Below are 25,141 nucleotides of genomic sequence, written 5' to 3' on the forward strand. Positions count from 1 at the left end.
TTCAGTAATGTCCACTACTGTGTCTGGGACTGTGTGTGGCGCTGAAGTGTACAACGAGAGAGTGAGGGGCTGCCCCTGTCCTGGAGGAGCTCAGAAGCTTTTGGGGGAGATACATGTGTGATCAGCTAACTATAACAATAAGGTATCCCCACTTTCATATTAGTGTTATAAACATGACATATAAGTAACAACTTGTGTGTCACCTTTTGTAAAACACACAGGTAAATTTGCTGGTTTGGTTTTCCAGCTATATTTAAATTGCTCAATTGCAACTTGCACCTATCTCCAGGTTGTAGGCAGAAACTTGCAAAATAGTAGCTACCCATGGGTATAGTGTTTAGACATGAAATTTTTTCTCTAAAGGCATGAAATTGTTTTCTCTGCCTAAAGTTGACTGAGGTAGAGAGCAGACTTTGCAAGTTTAGCCTTGCTAATACCATGCCAAAAACAACAGAGAATTGGCTTAGAACAGAAGTGAACATAAGACCCGAACCAAATTTAGTTTATTTTTAAGCATTATATAAACAAAGATTGGACAACAAACACCCTTGGCCATATACTGCTTGCGTTATAGTCTGGTTTCACCACACCCAGCCCCATTGGGAGTTTCAGCAGAATAGGGGCTGGAATGCCAGAAAGGATGATGTGCTGGGGACATGTTATTTAGTGAACATCAGGCAAGGGGGTGCTGGCCCAGGCTCCCAGAACCCAGCCATTTTGTAATGCTCCCCCTGCCCCACAGATAGTGAGAACCCTTCTCTGGGGAAACTCTTAAGTATCTCTAGTTGGAATTGTTCACAGATACCCCTGGAATATGAAGTTTGAAAGTAACAGAGACTTTGTTTTATTCATTGCTCTGTCCTTAGCACGTCAAGCAGTGCCTGGCACATATGAGTAAATATGTATAGCATAATTGGATAAGTGATTCTGACATTATGAACCACACAAATGTCTCCATGTATTTCTTTGACCTAGTGATTTGACGGTGGGGGAGGATTTAGGATGATTTGCCAGGCCCTGTCACAGAGTACTAGTATGTTAAAATGTACACAGCCAGGGCTTTCACTCCAGACAGGTTGTCCTGTATCTTCCCCGCTATAATCCAGACTCCAGTTTCGTTTTGTTTGTTTCTACAAGTGCACATTAGTGGAGAACTGGCACAGAGATCTGTGTATTCCAAAGAAGGGAAGACTTAACTAACCTTTTCAACAAAATGTATTATAATTTCTCCAAAACATATTTAACATGAGAATAATGATTTAAAATTTTTTTCTTCTCTGTAAGGACTTTTTACGAAATATTCCTGGAAGTATTTTCTCATCAGATCTCTATGATCACTGGGTCTGTGTAATGGATCAAGGAGATGATGAAGACAAAATAAATACGATTCAAAGGTAATTATTCTAATTTGGTCATATATCAAAAATACTTTTTAAATACTTATATTTTATAAGTTTGTCTATTAAAGTAATGATGACTATAAAAATCATATTTATGGGGACTGGTTTAAAAATAGATCTATGATAACTACTGTCATTATTATTGTTTTCTCCTTAATCTTATTAACATGGCATACTTAATCATTATAAACCTCTTGTATATCTAAATCTGAGAGGAGCTGAAACCCATTAGACTAATAGCTAATACTGTAAAACTAAACTAAAATTTATTATCCTAATTTTTGTAAATATTTTACCAGACAACTCCTCATATATCTCATGCAGCAACTGAATTCATACAGAAAAAGTTTCCTCTCTCCAGGAACTCTCAGTCTGGTAGAGTACATAGAGAAAGCAAGAATTACAATTATTGTGCAGTATAATCAGTGCTATCTATAAAAGAAGTAACAGGACAGGGCATTGTGGGAGCACCACAGAGAAGCAGGTTAAGTCTTAAAAGTATCAAGGAGAAAGGGAGTTGCAGAGTTACTGCCTCATCACAGGAATGCATTGTCTATGCTCATGCAAAGGGAAGTTGCTGGCAGAACTCACCCCTCACCCCCATTCATCAATACTTCCTCCATTATAAGAGAGTGGGAAAGAAGTGTCCATTTCTCTTTTTTTTTAAGCAATATTTCCAGTTATTTGAAAACCCAAGAATCCCGATATCATTTTTTGCATATAGTTGATTGATACAGTTTTTTCTTGAGCAACTTTAAAATATGAATTTTTATCTACACACTGCTATTGATAGACATCTCTTATCCATAGTAGAACATAGTACAACTGTTGAAGACATCAGAAATCAAAGCCTTGTAACAAAATACTACTATCTCTGCTCTTATATGGTTTGATAGAAACCATTCAGAGATAGTTAAAATCAGATTCTATACTTGTGGCTCACTGTGTAAAATTTTATGTCCTACTGTGAAAGGATGATTTTTTTTTAAAGGGGTAAAATTATGATTCTCATACAAATACAAAATGAACACATGTGAAAGATTCAATTTAAACCATTAATGAGAGAACGAATAAGATGTTGCAACCAATTCAAAGGAGATTCTAAACTACCACAATTTATGTAGTTGAGTCAGAGGTGCTGAAATAAATTTACAAAAAGACAAAAAACTGGCTTTCTCTACCGGGGCATTGAGGGGTAAGGGGGAAGGCACAAATAAATCATTTGTCTCTTAACCAAACAGAATTTTCAGTTCTATGGAAAAGTATTAAGTGTACTGCTGTCAGTTTTCTGTAACTTAGAGTTTGTAAAATTAGATCAAGGCTTAAGGCCTCCATAAAATGAGGTAACCCAAATCAGTGTGTGCTAGACAACGTCTTACTTGCCATTGAATACACTCAGTCATCTTTTGGTCCATATCAATGTCTTTCATAATCTGTCCCTACAAAATTACACTCATTGTAAGTTTACTATACTGAAGAAATGCCTCTATAATTTTTGCAACAGGAGTCAGACTACCTAATTTTCTCCTCTTGGTTGCAGAGTCTTGTTTTTAATAAAAGCAACAACCATGAATATCAATATATACATTTTCTGGATGGTAATTAAAATCATTTTCAGTGAATGATAATTTAGAGATCCTTTATCAATTACAGAATAGGAGCAATAGGAAATAGACTATGATGAGCTTAACTAATATGTGGAAGTGACACCAGCGAGATGAGATTTGGGACGCATCGACTTTGGACGCTAGTGGCGTGGAGCACGAGCTCTCAGACCGGACCTGGCAGTCTTCAGAGCTAAAGATTGGTTCCCCCAGGAGATACAATTCCTGTGTTGCTACTTGGAAATAAAGGAGCATTTTAAGTTTAATGGTTGCTGAATTTTCATCAGAAAGTCTTTGGGTGGGTTTGGTTGAGAATATTCTGAAATGTTACAGGATTTACCTAAGTTAAAATGCATTATACTAGTTTCAGGTAAATATGTCAGGTAGCATATTTTTATAAGCCACTTTTCTGCATTCTTTTCCATTTTTATTGAATTTGAAGACTGTGTTCAAAATAAAAAACTAAATCCCCAGTGCTTATTTTCTCTCGTTCTATTTAGGCAGTCAGACCCCACTTGCATGGAACTGTATTAACTGAAACTCGTGCACATCTGGACTGAGTTCTTGTTTTGCATGGGAAACCCATGGAAAGTGAGGGTTGCCTGACTATACAAATTTTTTAATGAAATGTCTTGCTTAAAGAGTACATTTTTTTCTGTCTTTAGGCTGTTAAATCAGCTTCCAAGAGCCAATGTTGTTCTTCTAAGGTACCTTTTTGGGGTATTGCACAACATTGAGCAACACTCCTCATCCAATCAGATGACTGCATTTAACTTAGCAGTGTGCATTGCTCCAAGCATTCTTTGGCCTTCTTCTTCCTCCAGCCCAGAACTAGAAAACGAATTTACAAAAAAGGTAATACAGTTTTTCATTTTTATGCCCTATGGTGATTATCTCTATTTTGAACCTAAAATTCAGGGTATTTATTCTCAAAGGCATTTTCTTAAATAACATAAATTTAAGTTTATTAATCCTATCCTGGTAGACTATTAAGAACTGATTTCTCAAGCAAAAGAGTGCTACCATTTGGGTTATTTCTCTTTTCCCTTTAAAGAGGCAAAAAACTATGACTGACTTAAACCATAGGGTAGTAAGAAAGCAGTTGATATGATTTTAAAAAGAAACAAGGACTTTAAAGTTAGACAAGTCAAGGTTCAATTCTCAGCCCCACCTCTTGCCAGATGTACAATCTTGGGCAAAAACAGTTACATTGATCCAGTTTCTCAACTGAAAAATGGAGATGGTGATACCTAGCTCATCATAGTCTTGTAGTGCCTGGTGCTTAATACAAGGTTTGGAGATACTAATTCCCTTTTCTTCCACCATCTGCCTGCTCCTTTGCCTCAGAGGGAAACTAGTACATTTCAGTGGAGGCTCAAAGCTCCCTAGTGAATTCTTAACTCTTCCCCAAGCACCTCCAGTTAGGGAGCTGAAGGGAAGGAAATGCATAATTAGAGGAGCAGTCATACAGAATGCAAGTGTTTTCTCTAGCTGTCTCTCTCCTTTACAGTAAGCCCACAGAGGATGCCCTCTTCCCAAGCTTATGACCTCTGCCTTTTATATAAGAAACACATTTCATAAGTTTTTCTAATGATGTATTGTGGATTTTAATAACAAAGTATATTTCTTCAACCCAAACACTTTGTAGAGAATACTGGAAACTACCCTGATTTTAAAGACAGAGCTATTGGTATAGCATCAGACAAAGGCCATAAACAATAACTTTAGTCCATTGATTAAAATGAATTTCTATACCTAAATTATTCTTGACAGTATCATAGTTTTTTAGAGGAAACTATTTTGTATACCTTTTTTAAATGTTCTTTTTTAATTTAGTTTTTATTTTTTTATTTTATTACAGTTGTCCCAATTGTTCCCCCTTTGCCCTCCTCTGCCCATCCCTGTCCCTGCTCCCACAATCATTCCCACATTGCTGTCCATGTCCATGGGTCATTCATACATGTTTGTTGTCTAGTCCCTTCCCTATACTTTTAAAACAGACATGAATTTTTCTCAGGATTCTTTTACATTTTTTGTTGAAATCAGGATTCATGTATGAAACACCACTAATAGACATGCTATATGACAAGCAGCACTTCATTTTAATCCCTTTTTGTGCAGGTCACTCTGGTGATTCAGTTTCTGATTGAAAATTGCTGTGGAGTATTTGGAAAAGAAATCACTTCCCTCTTTGGAGAGGTTTCAGTGAGCTGTGATACTAGAGAGAATACCTCAGGTATTGTGAACAATTGGATAGTTTTTATGAAAAATAGGCACATGTCTGTGAAGATGGAACAGTGGCTCTCCTGGTTCCCACAGCAGCTCAGGTGAAGGGAGCTGCTCATCTGGGTCAGTGGGCCTGGGGCTCCTTCATTAGACAGCCTGCTAATGCTAACTCTCTGGTGGGTTTAGACATGTATAAGACAAGATCTTAAACTTAAGAACTTTTTAGTAGTAGCATTTATGGTATGATGGTTTTAATCCTTAAAAAAAACTTCAAGGAATGCTAATATATATAATAGCATGACTGTAGTTGAAACTGGAGTAGAAGACTCAAGGGCAGGAGAGGCAGACCTAGGCTTTCTCTCTCTCTCCTCTCTCAGTGGTCCCTGAGTCATCCCCGAAGCTGGGTGTGCTAGAAAACAGTTCAAAAACAACCAGCATCATGGGTGGGGGTAGGAGCAGACTTGAACACATTCAGCCTTCCAGAATATGAATTCCTGCACCAACAATTACTAGTTATGTTATCTTTGGCCAATTATATTGTGCCACTGAACATCTATTCTGTTTCTATAAAATATGGATAACTATAATACCTAACTTTTATGGTTATTTTAAAGATTAAATAAATAATGGATATTAAAGAACTTGGTCAAAGAGAAATGGATAGGGTTAGTAAATGGCTTCCTTGATACTAGAGTTAATTATATGTACTCACCAGCAATCCACATTGGAAAGCAGTCTTATACTTGGCATTGATGCCTTTAATTTTATTTTTTTACCATTTCTTGAGATGATGACATGTCTCCTTGCTTTGAAGAAATCTTAGTTAAGGAAAGAACAGTTCTTCAGGACTGAGATAAATCTAGTACACCCAAACAACTTCATTTTATATTTTGCACTAACAATTAAAAAGATTGTGAAAGACCTCTTTTTCTTTTTAGAGTAGAAATTTGAAAAATCTACATGAAAAGAGAAACTAAGTACCATATGTTTGTTTTGTCTTTTTTGTAAGGCAGCATGTATTTGGAGTAAAAAATAATGTTAATCATGGTTTGATTTTTTTCACAGATATCTCTTGCTTACAAATGACTGACTCTTCCTATGACAGCTTGGAAAATGAGCTGAATGAGGATGTTGATGCTCCGTGTAGTGACTTGGTAAAGAACCTTGGCCAGGGGAGCAGAAGCATGGACTCTGTCTTAACACTTAGTGACTATGACCTTGACCAGCCTGAGGTGGAAGGTCCTTTAACCCTGAGCGGCTTTGACTTAGACCGTTCTAAACATGAAGACATCCAAATGGAACGGCCTCTTGAATCCACACCAGTGACCATCACAGTACTGTACAGAAAGGTCCCACTGCAGGATCATGCCGGAGCCCCCTCTGGCATGACCACCCCCAGCTATCTGTCCACAGCTGCAGCAGATGCTCCAAAGAGCTCAAGGCGACATCGCCGCTGTTCAGAGCCCAACATGGACTATGTAGATGCGAAGCTTTCCTCTCTCAGGGAGTTTTACCAGAAAAAGGTACGCAAGTCCAGCTGTGATGCAATTCTCTCACAAAAGGATGAGGACCATCTGAAGCAGAATCAACCCCTGCAAGAAGAGGCTAAAACATATTTTAAACAGAGTTTAGTTACAGGCACTGACCTCAAGAAAAATGCCACTAATATAAATGCTAAGAAAAAAAACTTCTTTGGTAATGAAGGAAATCATACAAAGCTTCTCCCTAAATCGAAGCCAGTGTCCATTTCTGTGGCATCTTACAGTCACATGTCCTCACATGCTCATCCCAGGCACCAGCCCTTTGATGCAGATACATCTGGACACCCCTCACCGCACCCAGCAGATGCCCTCAAGAGTTCAAGTAGGCACCGGCGCTGCTCAGAGCCCAGCATTGATGACCAGCCTTCCAAACTGAGTTATCTCAGGGGGATTTTTTCAAAGAAGCAAAATAAAAGTAGCTATGAAGCTGGTCAATTGCACAGAGAGGAGGATTATCTCCAGCAGCACAAGTCTTTGCAAAAGGAGGGGCAAAAGCTTATTAATCAGAGTTTGGTCATGGGGATCGAGGTGGGCAAGAGCAGTGCCACAAACCAAAACTCTGATAAGTTTTTACCCTCAAGAGTAAACATTTGCCCAAGGACTAGCTATTCTAGCTTGTCCTCCCCAGGCACTTCCCCATCTGGTTCATCAGTGAGCTCCCAAGACAGCGCTTTTTCTCAGATTTCAGAGCATTCAGTGTTTACACCCACTGAAACTTCCTCTCCGATAGATTGCACTTTTCAGGCTCCAAGAAAGCATGAAGAACTTTCTTCTGACTTTTGCAGTTCCAGTCTCATTTCTGGAGTGCCTGGGCCTGGTACCTCCTCGGAGCAGGCCAGCAGTCACCTGACTTATACAAAAAAGGACACTATAGAGCGACATTTGCAAATGCATTCTGTAACTCTTCATCCCAGCACGTGGCTAAGAAATGGTATGGCCAGTTTCAAAAACTGGTCCCTCAAAAACAAAGTAAAGGCAACCAGATCAGAGGAAAAGAAAATAACTTCTCTACAAGAACCTACTGAGCCACCTCCACATGCTTCTGATATTTCAGACACTAACTCACTGCAAGAGAAACAGAAGGACATGACCATATGGGCAACGGAAGGACTTGGAGCTGGGCAGATAGTCCAGCGGTATAATGCTGATTCCAGCCAAGTCTCAGAAAAACACACAAGCTCTTCATTCAGCCTAGTGGAAGGCAGACTTGAGCTCTGTCTGAAGTCACATGAGGAAGGAGAGAATAGTGGGCAGTGCTCTCCTGGGTCTCTGCTTTGTGCCAGTTCCTCACCCAGCCCCTTGACTGTGGATGATGTGTCCAGCCCAGACTTAGGGCCTACAGTAGTTTGTGATGTTGGGGACAAACCTTCAACCAAAGACATTTTACCACAATAAGAACAGAGACTGGGCTAATAATGACAACAAGACAATAATTATTATGACCCTTTGTATAATATACATGGGATAGGTAGCATAAAGATAACTATTGCTAATACTTAAGATAACAAAATGATTCTCTTTATTGAAACCATTGGACAAAAAATTTAGGCTAAAAAAACATGCATCTCCTAAGTGAGAGGCTTTTCCTTATTAGAGCATGGGATTGGTCCTGGCATGTGATTTTAGAGATACTAGCAGAGAGTTAGAGAGAGCATCTTCTGTAGAGAAAACATGCCTTATGTTATATAAGAGTAGTCGTCTGAGAAGGCCAGGGTATCATAAGTGAAGGATGGGGATGGTGGGAAAAGGGGCAGGGAGCAGAGAAATCATCCCCCACTTCATGAAATGTCTTTAATAAATAGACAAGAAAAAGCCACTAATCAAAGCATTGGGAAGAAAAGCATGCCTAGTGAAGGAAATCATGTCAAGCATTTACCTGAATCCAAGCCAGTGGCCATTTCTGTGACATGTTATAGTCACATGCCCTCACAGGATTAGTCCAGAAATAGCCCGTTGATGTAGCTGACTGGAAAAAAGTAGAGTGGTTCAAGAGCCATGAGTATCATAGTATATTTTTTCTGTTTTTCTGTGTTGCTTGATTCTTTTTGCTATTAGTGTTGCATTGCTCTGCAAAGGCTCCAGGAAACAGCTATGAAGAGAAAGAAGGACAGGCTGGCTCAGCTTAGTGTCCTTTCCAAAGGTACTTGTGCTGGGAACATTTTCCCAAAATGCAACTTTTCTGTTAGAAGGCGACCTGAAAGCATTCGTTGTCTGAACGTGGAGGAACACTGCAACAACGGTCCTTTTCTCTGTGTCACGGATGCCGTTGCCAACATGTGATCAAAATCTGGCTCCTTCTCACCGAAATATTTTTCTGCAGCCCTGCCTCTTAGAGTACGCAGCCAGAAAAATTTACTGATAAATCATCCTTTTTCTGATTATCATTTGGCAGTAGAGAGAGAAATTTAGAGGTTGCCAGGTTATGAAGTGTTGCAGAATAGAATACCCACCAAAGTGGCTGTCAGGCCTTCTTTATCACTGGATTTGGATTTTCTTACCTCTACAAGTTTTTACATATTTTTGTCCAAAATGATTCATGGTTTACAGATAGTGTATACCCCATTGGTTTATTTTATATCCATGGACATTTCTCTTTTCTCTTGCCTTAAAATTATACTGATATACATCTCCTGGATTCTCTCCATTGATTATTATGCCTGGTCAGCCAGTATGAAGGGATAGAGTCAGGGAAGGATGTATGCATCTTTTTTCATTTGAAGTTGTTACTCAGAAGATGTTGCTTAAAACCCATTGGGTCTCTTTAGTCTACCATCAGATGGACGTTTCTCCCACAAATTAGCTTATCCTGTATTATCTTTCTGAGCCACCAGGAAACTTCCATGTCAAATGTTCTTTCCCTGTTGCCCTAAATGTTGCATTTTTCAGTTATAGGGGGAAAAGTATTTTCTCTAAGTTACAAAAAGTCCTTTCAGTATTAGCTATTGGTGCTACCTACCTCTAGGGTACATGGCCCTGTTTGTCCTAAGCATTATAATTAGCTTGTAGGAACTCTGGGTCCAAAGAACTCCTTCATGACACTGGCCAGCTCAGTCACAGATGTGAAGTAGATGTCACCTTGTAACCAACCACTCCTATATTTAGATTCCTAAGTGTCCATATGCATTTTCTGTGGTATATAAAGGTAACAGGGGTGTCCCTTACCCTTAGGGCAAAACTACTGTCAGAACTGCAAGATGTGAATGAAACTCTTCCAGCTTAGAGTGTCTTTCTGGAAGAAATTTCTTCTCTACTTTACAAAATAATAGTTCTAGCATATATATTTATATATATGTGTGTGTGAGTGCGTGTGTGTGTGTGTGTGTGTGTGTAGAGATGAATAGAAAATCACCTACCCAATTTGAAGCATAGAAGAAAGTAGATGTTGAGGCTCTTAAATAACCATTCCTACTCTCTGTGTTCCCTTAGTATACTCCTGTATACTTAATGTGAATAGTTTAATATTACTGTAAAGTATTATATGATTTGAAGAACACGTCATTTTATTATACTCTGTTAATCTATAATATATTAGACTGATGCTTTATCTAAAATGCTTTGAGTTTGTATAATATATCGACAAATTTTACTATCATGTTATGTAATAAATGTGTATTTTTGTACTTGCAGAAACTGCTGCTAACTTTTAAAGTTGTTTGATTTTCAAGGCACTGATAATGGAGATGTATGAAGTCCATGCTGTCTATTAAATAAAATATTCTCCAGAGTTAACAGTCTCACCAGAACAATACTGCCTTTGTAGAATTGTTTTTAGTTAATGAGCCCAATTTCTCCTTAACATTGGAAATTTTATAAAATGTAATTAATGTGGAATTGGAACTTTAAGCTTTTAGTCATATGCCATGATCAGTCTTCCTAGGAAAAAAAGTTTTTTTTTTCTTTTATATTTTTCTAATCTTGACATCTACCAAACAAGTCTTGTTTTAGACACAGTCATCATTTTTAAGGCATTGTGTTTTCATTGTGCTCCTAGAATCAGATACAGTCCATATTCTCATATCAAAAGAACCATCAACTCACTTTAATTGATTGTATAAAATTTTCTTACCTAAATTTGAACCATTCTGACCAAATTGACTCTTTGACCCCAGACATCAGTACTTCTCAGGTCATATCAACTTAATGAATATTACTGGTTTCTCATGACTGCTGCATCTTCACTTCTCAGAGTTTGTTGAGGTCACACTTTGTATCTTTAAACACCATTTCAAAGAGACTCAAGAAAATATAATACCTTAGTGCAGAAGAACTGTTTGCTCTATCAGCAGTGAAGACCACAACCCCACAGTCAAACATGTCGCTGATTAGATGGGCAGTGTACACATACGCTGATGTTAATTTCTCCCTAAATTTTACAAAATACAAAGATTACTATTTAAGAAGAGTGTTAATCTACTAAAATCATTGGATTCTAGAAATCATCTCACATTGTGTTTTTCTACTCTTCATGACATGACATTGAATTGAAAAGATGTAATATTTCCTGGAACCAATGGCATATTTTGTTTGTTGAAAAGAAACTAGAAATATTATTTATCTTAAGCCAAATTATGGTAGTAAGTGTTTAATTTATCTTTTCCTACCTGGTCAGTTTTTAATGACTTGAGAGAAAATCTTTGCAAACTGTTTATTTCAATACAAAGAAAAAACTAAATAATAAAAGTTGAGTAAAATGTTAACTTTAGTATCTCTCCTGGTTATGAGGATATCTTAAAAACTAAGTTTTCTGCTGAAAGAAAGAATACCACTGAGTTATGTGTGCTATCTACTCCAAGTATAAATCCTACTGTGTTTCTAAGCTGCCTATGAATATAAATCCTTTGAGTATTGTTTTGTTTTTTAAACAGAGTGACCTCCTCGAGCTTCAGTTCTGCATGATGTCATGTTCGTGGTAGAATTAGCAGAAGACTTTTGATGTAGTTTGGAAATTTTTGTTTTGAAGTCCCACAGAAATAATACACAGATGCTGATATTGGATGTATATTGTTACTCAATCTGCACAGTGTGTTATTGTGCAGTGCCAGGGCACACATTTTTAAATAACTTAAAGTGTTTTTCTAACCTAATTAATTTGTTAAGGCAAAGTACATACATTTTCTGGAGTTCGATTTTACATGGCAATATGTGGTGCAGATTTGGGAGACATGAAGATTTAAATGCTGATTGTACTTATCTAGGTTTTATTTGACATTACAAACTTGGAATTAAATTTAGAACATCTTGCAGCCCCTTGATCTGCTATGAGGAGTGAATAAATTGGCTAAAAACCTGTATTTGTGAGGTAGGCCTATTACTCTGAGCAAGTAAAATGGATGCCATAAAGAAATACTCCTTCTCTGCCAGGTCAAGGGCTGTGATTGTCACTGCCTAAAACTCAGGAAGAAAATAGCTGTTTTATATATTTGCCCAAGAATGGGAAGATTGAGAAACAGAGACTCATCAAAATATATGAGCACAGAGAAGCTTATTGCTTGAGGCAGAGCAAATGAACAGAAGGGACAAAAGCTAAAAATGAGTTAATTCAAGCAAGAAATTGAATCACAAGGAGGTCACAGAAATTTGAAAAGATGGAAATAGCATGGCTGGGAGGAGACAGAAGTATTAGAAATTATATGATTAGTATTCAGGAAGTTTAATTTTTATTGCCAGGTACTAGTCTAGACTTTAGGGATACAAGGTACAAAAAGATTGTTTCTGTCCTCTGGGGCTTTAAACAACTAAGGAGGGAAAATGGACTGTGTAGAAGAAAGGGAACATTAACATTTATTGGATACTTATGATTGCCTGCATGCACTGGGGATGAATGCATATATGTATTTTTCTCATTAAATGATCACAGGAGCCCTACATAGTGGGTACATTCATCTGGAACCTCATTCTGACCTTGACTCTTTTTTTTTTAACCCTTGCACCTTAAAATAAGAATTAAAATAATACTTCCTCCATAATAAACCAGGTATAATTTATATATGGGAAGTCAACCAAAAGAGAACCTTAAAAGGTAATAATAGAAAGGCAAATTGGTCCAAACCCTAGGACCACAGAAACACAGTAGCAGAGCATCTTACATCCCCTCAACCAAGAAAAAGGCAACTCAGGCCTGACCTTTCCCAATCTAGCAACAGAAGACAACCAAGATATGCTCATTCCTCCCCTGATCAATTGAAGTCCCTCTGACACCATTGGGTAAGCCAGGCACCACCCACAGAGGGACAGATGAGTGCCCCACTAACATTAAGTAGCAAGGGGCAGAACTACTCTTTCCTGCTAAGCCTGAGACTCCACGCACTGGAAGATAAAGTAATTGGGCAACAACAGAAAGAAGGACTTAGCCCAAGAAGCAGCTCAGCCTGAGGAGCATCTTTGCCCCAGCAGGCCTAACACTTCCCTAACCCCACCCAAGCACACTGGGATGCCTAGATAAGATAGATCGGAAGAATTTCACCACAGAAAGCACCCAGCCAGGGGAATCTGAGGCCATGGGACAAAGAGGCTTCTCTGGCAGAAAACAGATCAAAATTTCACCACAAAGCCTCTGAAAATTAAACTTTGGGCCCACACCCCCAAATATAGACCAGACAAAACGAGATGATGGCCCCCTAAAATAAATAATTTAAATCGGATGTAGAGTTTTCTAACATAACATACAAATGTCTATAACACAAGAAAATCACCGGTCACACCAAGAACCAAAAAAAATCACAATGAGAGGAGACAACTGACACCAAGATCAAGATGATTTTAAAACAGGCATCTTAAAAATGTGCGAACAACCAAGCAAATTTTCTTGAAACAAAAAATAGAAAATTTTAGCAAAGAAGGAGTTCTATGAAAGAGCCAAGTGAAAATTATAGGATTCAAAAATACAGTAACAAATTTTAAAAATGCATTGTGTAGATTTAATAGTAGAGTGGAAATGACAGAGGATAGAATCAGTGAACTTGAGGACAAATTGAATTTACACTGTCTGAACACAAAAAAATTGCCTGAAAAAAAAGAATGAACAGAGTCTCAGAGACCTGTGGTACAATAACAGAAGTTCCAAATTTCATATCATCAGTGTTCTAGGAGAGTTCTATAAGGCTGAAACAGTTTTCAGAGAAACAATGGCTGAAAATTTCCCAAATTTGATGAAAGAGACAAACCTACATATCTAACAAGCTGAGAGCACACAGAAATGGCACCTTACTTATAAGGGAACCAATTTAAATAATAGGATTTATTATCTGCAAAGATGGAGGCCAGTAGAAAGAGGCACATTTTGCAAGTGCTAAAACTGTCAATCAAGAATCCTATGTTCAGTGAAACTATTCTTCATAAGTGAAGGAAAAATAAGGACATCCTCAGATGAAGACAAACTTTAAAGAATTTGTCACTAGTAGACATACTCTTGAAGACTGGCTAAAGAAATTTCTTTAAACAAAAAGTAAATACTAACAGAATGAAATTTGGAGCATCAGGAAGGAAGAAAGGACAACTGAACATAGAAGAGTACATAATAATAGACCATACTTCTCATGAGTTTCACAAGTCATATTTGATGCTTCAAGCAAAAATTATAACACCATTTTGACACTAAGGACAATGATATTTAAAAGTGTGAAAAGCAAAAGGTTCTAAATAATGTGGGATTTTCATACTTCATTTGAAGTGACAAAATGTTGATACCAGTAGAATGTAATATGCTATATATATAGTAATACTCAGAGCAACTATAAACAGTATATATTGGAGAGTACATCTCTCCAAAACACTATAAGTAAATCAAGATGGACTCCTAAAAAAATGTTTAACCCACAAGCAGGTAAAAAAAAAAAGAGAGAGAAAGGGGATAAAAACAGAGGAAAGAAATAATAAAATGACATACTTAAGCTCTAACATATCAAGAATTACCTTCAATATGAATGACATATATATGACAATCAAAATACAAAGATTGACAGAGTTAATTTAAAGAAAACCTATCTAAATTATATCATGCCTAAAAGAAACTCACTTAAATTTGATGACATATGTAGTTGAAAGTAAAGAGATGGAAAAAGATACACCACAAAAAATTAATAGAAAGCAGAAGTGGTTATATTACAAGGGAGGGCTCCCCACAAAATGAAATTATCTTCTGGAGGGCAGGCCCCTTGTAATACAGGATTCCCCTACTAGGTGAGTGTTCTAGGAAACCATCTGCATCAGTGCACCAGCTGGCATTGTTGTGAGGGGCTATGTTTGGCTTCAGTGAGTTTTGTTTGAAGACTCAACACATCTGCCTGATTCATGATGAATGATTTACAAGTGAACCTGCCTGCACCATGCTGAGGGTTCAGCAATTTTTTGACCAAAAACAGCATAATCTTCATACCCCACCCTCCTTATCCACCTGATCTCACCTTGAGAGACATTTTTGTTTCCCTGGGTAAAAGAAGTTCTCAGAGGGAAACACTTTGTCGATGTGGAAGAGGTGAAACAAAAAATGGCAGAAGCACTAAAAGGCATCAAAATTGATGAGTTCAAAAACTGTTTTGAGCAAAGGAAAAAATGTCTTGATAGGTGTATTGCATCAAATGGAGAGTATTTTGAATGTAATTGAAGTTTAAACATGTAAGAATAAATACATAACTTTTTATAAAAACAAATTCTGGGTTTCTTTGGGTCCCCCTTTGTAAAATTGAATAAAGTGAACTTCAGAGGAAAGAAAATTACCAGAGATAGAAGGGACATTGTATACTACTAAAAACCTCAGTCCAAGAAGAAACTCTGAATGTATGCAAAAACAACAACGTTTCAAAATATGTAAAATAAAAAAAATGACATAACTAAAAGGAGAAATAAGTAAAATCATAATTTTAGTTGAAGACTTTAACACCAACTGATAGAACTAGACAAAGACCCAGCAATTATATAGAACTTACCACCATGAACCAAAAGGATATAGTTGGCATTTATGGAACACTCCATCCAACAATGGAAAAATACATATTCCTTTCAACTGCCCATGGAACATAAACCAACATGTACCATATCCTGGACCACAAAACGAACACCAGCATTTTTTTAATAATTGAAATCATACAGAATATGATTTCTGACCACAATGTAATCAAACTAGAAATCAATAACAGATAGAAAAATCTTAAAACACACTTTTAAATAATACGTTGGTCAAAGAGGAAGTTTCAAATGAATTCTTTTTAATTATAGTACTAAATGAAAATACAACATATCAAAATACGTGGGATACTGCTAAAGCAGTTTTGAGAGGAAATTTTATAACACTAAATGCTTACACTTTGAAAGAACTCAGATCAATACACTAACTGTCTACACCAAGAAACTAGAAAAAGAAGAGCAAAATAAACCCAAAGCAGGCATAAGAAAGAATAAAAGATTAGAGCAGAAATCTATAGGGTGAGGCAAAGGTAGGTTTACAGTTATGAGTATGCGAAAGTTTATTCTTATATTATTATTTATTAATTGTTGCATTATTTTCATATGAATAACTCTAACCTAACTCTACCCTGCTCTGTATAAACTTAAACATAGGGAAATAGTAGATAAAATAATTAAAAGTTCATTTTTTAATTTTTAAAAATAATTTGTTTATTTATTTATTTTATTTTTAAAAAGAGGGGAAAGGAGAGAGAGAGGGAGAGAAACATCACTGTGTGGTTGCCTCTCACTCACGCCCCCAACTGGGGACCTGATGTGCAACCTAGTCTTGTGCCCTGACTGGGAATCAAACCAGCGACACTTAGCTCAATCCACTGAGCCACAGCAGTCAGGGCATTTTTAAAAATTAATTAAAATTAATTAACCCGAACCCTAACCCTAACCCTAACCCACAAACCTACTTGGATCACTTACCCTGAGCTCCATCTCTGGGGATGCAGCTTGAAAGACACCAGGAACATATGAGAAGGAACTGATGTCTGGCATCAGAGCAAGGGCTAGAGGGGCACCTTTCTCCAAGACAGAAGTGCTGGCAAAGGCCATTATTCCTTTGCTGAGCACTTCCCAAACAGAGCTGGCAGATGGGCATCGTATCTGAGACTCCACCAACCTGGTTAGCAGTGGTCTCACCCCCCCCTTGTGATTCCCTGAGACCCTATTACACCCAAATTTGTGAGTCCACTCTGACTATTTACCATGGCTTGGCCATACAGATGGCCTGTCTTGGTTCATTCTTTGAGCTCTTCTAAAATCTCTCAAACAAGCAGCATCTGGCTTCAGCATGCCCTGTACCTCCTGCTAAGTGACCCCAGGCCCAGCATAGTGATAGCTAGAGTCAGTCCACAACATGGACTCCCTGGTGCACCTTCAGCTCAACATAACTAACAGTCATCTGTAGATTGCTCTGTAGATCACACCAGGTGGCCCCAGGCAGGAAATAGGCAATGTTTGAGGTTGGCCTGAACATCTCAGGAGGCACCAAAGTTAGCACAGCTGGTGGACAGCTTCAGACCCAACTATCCAACTACCAGATCACCACCCAATTACTTCCGAAGGGACACATGCAAGGGCACCAGAGTCCTGCTGAAGCAAGTCCTACTCTGTGGGGATGGCCCCTGCACAACAGATATTCAGCTGTAGTTGCAGTTGACCTTGCAGCTAATCAACCTAGGGGTCAATCTCTCCCATTGACATGCCAACAGCAATCAAGTCTCAACTACAACAGGAGGGTGCACACAGTCCATACAGGGGCCATACCTGGAGCACCAAGCCTGGATGATTGGGGAGACTATACCACTGGGCCCTACAGAACACCTACTACATAAGGCCACTCTACCAAGACCAGGAGACATAGCAAATCTACCTAATGTGTAGAAACAAACACAGACAGCTGAAATGAGTAGACAAAGAACCATATCCCAGATAAAAGAACAGAACAAAACCCCAGAAAAAAGAACTAAACAAATGGAGACAAGCAATCTACCAGATTCAGAGTTCAAAATACTGCTTCTAAAGATACTCAATGAACTTAGTGAAAAAGTGGATGAACTTAGTGAAAATTTCAACAAAAAAGATAAGAAACATAATGATGGAGATAGAAAACATAAAAAATACCAGTCCAAAATGAAGAATATAGTAACTGAAATAAAGAATACATTACATGGAATCAACATTACAGTAGATGAAGCAGAGCATCAAATCAGTGGTTTGGAAGATAAGAAGAAAACATCTAATCAGAACAACACAAGTTTAAGGAGCATCTGGGTCAACTACAAGTATACCAACATTCACTTTATGGAAATGCCAAAGGAAAAGAGAGACAGCAAGAAATTTAAAATGTATTTGAAAAAATAATGATGGAAAACTTCCCTAACATGATGAAGAAAATATGCATACAAGACCAGAAGTGCATAGAATCCCATACAAAATGAACCCAAAGAGGCCCACACCAAGACACGTCAGTTAAAATGCAAAAAGTTAAAGACAAGAGAGATAATCTTAGAAACAGCAAGAGAAGAGCACTTTGTTACCTACAAGAGAGCTTCCTTAAGACTTTCAGCTGATTCCTCAACAGAAATTTTGCAAGCCAGAAGGCAAGAAATATTCAAAATGATGAAAAGCAAATACCTAAAACCAAGACTCCAGCAAAGCTATTATTTAGAATGAAAGGGCATATAAAGAGAGTCCCAGACAAGAAAAAGCTAAAGGAGTTCATCACCACCAAACCAGTATAATATGAAATGTTAAAGAGTCCTCTTAAGAAGAAGGGAAAAAATAAAAAATTATGAATAATAAAATGCTAATAAATACATGTCTATCAATAATTACTTTAAATGCAAATGGATTAAATGCTCCAATCAAAAGACATGTGCTGGCTGAATGACTAACAAAACAAGTTTCTTACATACACTGTCTACAAGAAACTCACTTCAGATCACAGACTAAAAGCAAAGGAATGGAGAAAGATATTTCATGAAAATGAAAACAAACAGAAAAAGCCAAGGTAGCAATATTTACACCAGAAAAATATATATATATCAAAACGGAATCTATAACAAGAGACAAAGAAAGATCAGCAATTCCACTTTTGGGTATTTATATGAAGAAATCCAAAATACTAAACCCAAGACATATACATCCATATATTTATTGCCCCATATTTACAATAGTCAAAATATGGAAGCAACCTAAGAGTCCATCAATAGATGACTGGATAAAGAAGTGCTGCACATACAATACAATGGATTATGACTCAGCCATAAAAAGGAATCAAATCTTGCCATCTGCAATAACCTGGATGAACCTAGAGGGTATTGTGCTGAGTGAAATAAGTCAGACAGAGAAAGACAAATGCCATATGATATTACTTATATGTGAATCTCAAAAACAAACAAGCTGAACAGAAACAGACTCATAGGTAACAGATAACATTTTGACAGTTGCCGGAGGGGAAGGGTTTGGTGGAAATGGGTGTAAAAGTGAAGTGATTAAGAAGTACAAACTTGTACTTACAGAATAGTCATGGGGATGTAAAGTACGGAATAGGAAGTATAGTCAATAATATTGTAATAGCTATGTATGGTGTCAGGTGGGTAGTAGATTTATCAGGGTGATCGCTTTGTAAGTTATAAAAATGTTTAATCACTGAGTTGTACACCTGAAACTAATGTAATATTACACATCCACTGTAACTGAAAAGTAAAATTTTTTAAAATAAAAAAATAAAGGGTGGCAGTTCCAAGATGGCTACAAAGTAGCTGGAAGCTCCATTGACTTATTCCCAGTCCCAGAGTGGTCTTGCAGCTAAACTACAGAGTAATCAACTTGAAAATCCAGTTGAATGTGAGTGAAAGCATGTGTGAGTGAACGTGTATGTGGGTGAGTATGCAGTCATGCATGTGAGTGTGCAAGGGCCTGTCCGCCTGTGAGGGCACCTGGGGGTTCGCAGGCCAGGTTCTCCTAGGAGAGCCACTATCACTGCCACCATCCATCTCAGCTCTTCTGGATGTGCAGATTTGGAGCAGTAGCCATTTTGTGGAATTTACAAAATCCCCCTTGGGAAGAAGCCACCAGAGTGGCCACACCTTGGCACCCAGGCTGGCACCCATGCCCTCTGCACCCAGCCAAGCCTCACACCCCACCACCACTGAGAGCTGGTATCTAGGGACTGCAATACTTGTCAGAGAGGGGGCAGTCACCTCCCCAGCTCCAAAGCACCACTAGAACCACAAACCAGACACAGTCTGAGGAGGTTGTAGATTGGTGGAAGAGCCAGGAGTATCAGGGGTGGTGAGAGGCACCTGAGGCATCTGGCTGCAGAGGCCATGGTGGAAGCCCAGAGGTGTGAACCCAAGACTGAGGCTCACTGGAGATAGTGGTGCAAGCACCCTGACAGAAAACATAGGCAGTAAAATGTCAGATATCCCATGTAGCAATATTTTTGCTAATATATCTCTTAGGACAAAGGAAGCAAAAAATAAATAGGACTACATCGAACTAAAAAGTTTCTGTACAGCTAAAGAAAGCATCATCAGAATGAAAAGGGAACTGACTGTATGGGAGAACACAATTGCCAATGATACATAGGACAATGGTTTGAGCTCCAAAATACATAAAGGACACATACAACCAAACACCATAAAGACAAACAATCCAACTAAAAAATGGGCAAGGGACCTGAATAGACACTTCTCCAAGGACATACAGAGGGCTCATAGACATATGAAAAGATGCTCAACATCACTAGCCATCAGAAGAATGCATATTAACACCATAGTGAGATACCACCTCAAACCGTCAGAATGGCCATCATTAATAAATCAACAAACTACAAGTGCTGGTGAGGATGTGTAGAAAAGGGAACCCTAGTGCATTTTTGGAAGGAATGCAGACTAATGCAGCCACTGTGCAAAACAGAATGGAATTTCTTTAAAAATTTTAAAATGGAACTGACTTTTGACCCAAGCAATTCTGCTGCTTGGGAATATACCAAAAGAATTTCAAAACACCAATTTAAAATAACCTATGCACCCCTATGTTCATAGCAGTGCTATATATAATAGCCCAGTGTTGGAAACAATTTAAGTGCCCATCAGAAAATTAGTGGATTAAAAACCTGTGCTACATTCACACAATGGAATATGACATGGCAGAAAGAAAAAAGGGCTTCCTACTCTTTGCGACAGCACGGATGGAACTGGAGAATATTATGCCAAGTGAAATAAGCCAGTTGGTAAAAGACAAATGCCATATGATCTCACATGTAAGAAGAATCTAATGAACAAAATAGAACCAGAGATATGGAAACATGGAACACACTGAAGTTATCAGAGGGGAGGTGGGAAAGGGATAATAATGGAAAGAAGGGGAAGAAACTAGTCAAAGAACATGTATGAATGCCCTGGACATGGACAAGAGTATGGGAGTTGCCTGTGGCAGCAGGGGCTGGGATGGGTGAAAGAAGGCAAAGGTTGGAAAATTAGGACAACTGTTAATAGAATAACAATAAAATATAAAAAAAATAATTTGCTAATTGAAAAAAAGAATCCCTTGGAAAACTAAAATAAAAAAGTATTATATCCCATAATAAAAAACATTAAAATTTAAATTTAAAATATATAAAAAATAAACGAGGATAATAAATGAATACTGCAAATAATTTTACACTCATAATTTGACAACTTAAAAGAGATGGTACAGTTTCTCAAAAACTACTAATTACCAACCTTCAACCAAGATTAAATAGATAATCAAAACAGGATTATAAATCAATGAATTCACAATTTAAAAACTCCTGGAAAGTTCCAACAAACATTTAAAGAAACTACACTGATTTTACACAATATCTTCCATAAAATAGAAAAGATGGAAATACTTTCAACTCATTTTATGAGGCCAATACTACTTTTATAAGAAAATCAAACAAAAACAGAAAAGAGAAAATTACAGAACAATGTCTCTTATCAACTCAGATGCCAAAATTCTCAAAAAAAAAAAAAAAAGAATAAAGAATAAAAAAGGTAGTACACTGAATCCAACAATTTATAAAAAGAATTATACATTATGACCAAGTGGAATTATTTTCCAGGTATGCAAGGAGGTTCAACATTTCAGATGACATGACTGATATGATTGCTTACATAGAAAATCTGAGAAATCTACCAAAAAAATTTACTCCAAAAACAAACTACTGAATTTAGCAGGATTTCAGGACACAAGATCCACACATAGAAATCATTTGTACGTTTGTATGCTATAATGCAGGAAATAAAATTTGAAACAATACCATTTATAACTCCAAAGAAAATTAAATGCTTAGATATAAACCTAACATAAGGTGTATAAAATATGTGTTCTGAAAATTACAAAATGTTGATAAAGTTCTGATTAAAGGATTTAGAGATATGCAATGTTCATGGCTGGAAAGACTCAGCACAGTAAAGATGTTAAATCTTCCCAAATTGCTAATAGGTTTAATGTAATTCCCACCAAGATCTCAGGATTTTTGTAGCCATAGACAAGCTTCTTCTAAAAATATATGGAAAAGCAGAAGCCATAGAATAGTTTTTGTTTTTAATCCTAACCCAAAGAAGTGTCCATTGATTTTAGAGAGAGGGAAAGGGAGGGAGAGAGATAGAGAAACATTGATGTGGGACAGAAACACCAATTGGTTGCCTCTCATACATGCCTAGACCAAACTCGCAACCCAGGCATGTGCCATGACTGGGTATCAAACCCATGACCTTTCTATTTACAGGATGACACTCCAACCAACTGAGTCACACAGGCCATGGCAGGAGTCATAGAACAGTTTAAATAATCTCGACAAAAAAAAAAAAGAATAAAGTGAGAGGGTTAACTCTACCCAATATTAAAACTTACTATATAATTACAACAATGAAAACAAGGTGGTATTGGTGGAGAGACAGACACACAGGTCAATGGAACAGAATAGAAAACCCAAAAATAGGCCCATACAAATATGATCAACTGATTTTTAACAATGGTACAAATGGGAGTCAATGGAGGGGTGGGCAGCCATTTCTACAAATAGTGCTGGGGCATCTGGATATCTAAAGGCACAAAGGAGACTTCTGGCCACAACTAAGAAGGAATACAACTACCACAAAGCCAGAAATAACCAGAAGTTCCAGAAAATAAATGGAAGTCTAACATATGAAGTTATAAAGAAGTGGTGCTCATCCAGACAGGTAGGAGGGGCGAAGCTTGGGCAGAGAAGTCAAGCTGTGCTGGTGGTGCCAGCAGCAGCAGCGTTGGCGCGGGACAGCGGTAAACACAGACACCCATATTTAGGGGGAGGCGAGAAGCACCTGGGGAGCATCCCCAGCTGCAGACCAGACCTGTCAGCTTGCAATTCCAACACCAGGGAAGGCAGACCCCCATTGCCTTCGACTGTGAGGCCTGGAGGGGGTGGGGATGGAGGAGGAGGCTCCCAGTCTCTCAGTGGAGAGTGAATGTCAGGAAGCCATCTTGGACCCCCACCCCCACAGAAAACACCACAGCGTGGTGAGAAGGGTTGCCCCGTTGTGACGAGTGCATGGGGCTCCACCCTCTGTAGCATAGGAGGTGTGACAGCCCTACCCAGGAAGCAAAGGCAAACACAAAACTGTCAGGATCACACAGATTATGATCATGATCTTGGTGACGCAGCTGACCAGACAGCAAATATCTAATCTAACAAAGCAGTGGATAGGAAATCTTTCTGAGACACAGTTCAGAGCTTTGGTTATAAGAATGCTTACAGACCTAACAGCAAATATTAAACAAGACAGGGAAGAAATGAAGGCTAGTCCTGCTAAATGAACAAAACCACATACAAAACTAGTGGTAAGGGAAAGAAAACCAGGGATCAAATCAACAACTCAGAGCATATGTAAGGAACAAACCGTCAACCAGTGCAAAAAGAGGAAACAAAAAGTGAGGAAAATGAGGAGAGGCTCAGAAACCTATGTGACAGCTATAAGTGAGCCAACATTCAAATCATAGAGTTGCCAGAAGGTGAAGAAGAAGAACTAGAAATTGAAAAATTATGTGAAAAAATAATGAATCATAACTTCTGTAATTTGGGGAAGGAAATAGACTTACAGGTCCAGAAAGCACAGAGAGTTCCAAAAAAACGACCCAGCGAGAACCACACCAAGACACATTTTAATCAAAATGTAAAAAATTAAGGATAAAGAGAGAATCCTAAAGTCAGCAAGAGAGAAGAATAGAATTACATACAAAGGAGTCCCAATAAGACTGTCAGCTGATTTCTCAAAAGAAACTCTACAGGCAAGAAGGAACTGGCAAGAAATATTCAAAGTAATGAAAAGCAAAAAACCTACAACCACAATTACTCTATCCAGCAAAGCTGTCATTCAGAATAAAAGGGCAGAAAAAGTGCTTCCAGGACAAAATAAAACTGAAGGAGTTCATCAGATCCAAAACACTGTTATATGAGATGTTAAAGGGACTTGTTTAGGAAAAAGAGGATCAAAACTATGAACCCTAAAATGAAAACTGTATCACAACAACCAATAACAGAAGCTAGGGAACTGAAACAAAGGCAAACTAAGTAGGCAACGAGAGTGGAAAAAGAATGACAGGTATGGGGTACATTATGGGGGGGAGGTCAGCAGGGATGGAGGAGGGGGGAAAAGGAGGGAGATGGTACAGGAATTAAGAAGCATAGTAGGAGGGAGTGGAGTAGACAGGAAGATGATGAGAAGAACCATATGCACAACCAATGGGCATGGACTTAGAAGGGGACAACTGGAGGGAGGGGGTCACTGGGTGGAGAGGAATAAAGGGAAAAGAAATCGGGGCAACTGTAACAGCATAATCAATAAAGCATATTAAAAAAAAAGGAACTCAACCTAAACCCCATACCTTATAAGAAAATGGATTCAAAATGGATCATGAGCTTAAATATAAATGGTAAACTATAATGTAAAATGCAAATTATGTTTAAAATGTTAAACTATAATGTTAAAATGTAAATTTTAAACTATAAAAACTGTTTTTTAAAAAAAAAGCAGGTGAAGATCTTCAAGATCTAGGGCTAGGCATAAAGTTTTTAGATTTGATATTAAAAGCATAATCTATATAAGAAAAAACTGATAAACTGGACTTCATTGGAAACTTTTGCTCTGTGAAGGAATGTGTGAAGAGAAGATGAAGCTACAGACTGGGAAAAAATATTTGCAAGCCTCCTATTTGACAAAGGACTACTGCCTAGAATGTAAGTGTCTGTATATATATGTATATATAAAATCTCATAATTCAACAGTAAAAGTTTTTTATATAGTCTGGCTGGTCTGACATGTAATGTAGTTGGAAGTCATCACTTTTATCCTCACAACAAGAAAAGAGCTAAACAAACAAAATCAAAAACTCAGATCCACTA

The 25,141-nt window shown here is 37.8% G+C and overlaps 1 protein-coding gene across 1 annotated transcript; it reads left to right on the plus strand.

The window, feature by feature from the left end:
• The first annotated feature begins 1,302 nt into the window (after positions 1–1,302).
• On the plus strand, positions 1,303–9,232 carry LOC150019799 (rho GTPase-activating protein 20-like). Its single transcript, XM_090268061.1, has 4 exons — positions 1,303–1,394; positions 3,670–3,859; positions 5,126–5,240; positions 6,296–9,232. Exons 1-4 carry the CDS (start codon positions 1,351–1,353, stop codon positions 8,164–8,166), a joined length of 2,220 nt encoding a protein of 739 aa, XP_090124187.1. The 5' UTR covers positions 1,303–1,350; the 3' UTR covers positions 8,167–9,232.
• Positions 9,233–25,141: the final 15,909 nt, after the last annotated feature.

The sequence above is a fragment of the Furipterus horrens genome, unplaced genomic scaffold (assembly GCF_987537825.1).
Source record: "Furipterus horrens unplaced genomic scaffold, mFurHor1.1.pri manual_scaffold_2, whole genome shotgun sequence".
In the NCBI taxonomy this organism is placed as follows: Eukaryota; Metazoa; Chordata; class Mammalia; order Chiroptera; family Furipteridae; genus Furipterus; species Furipterus horrens.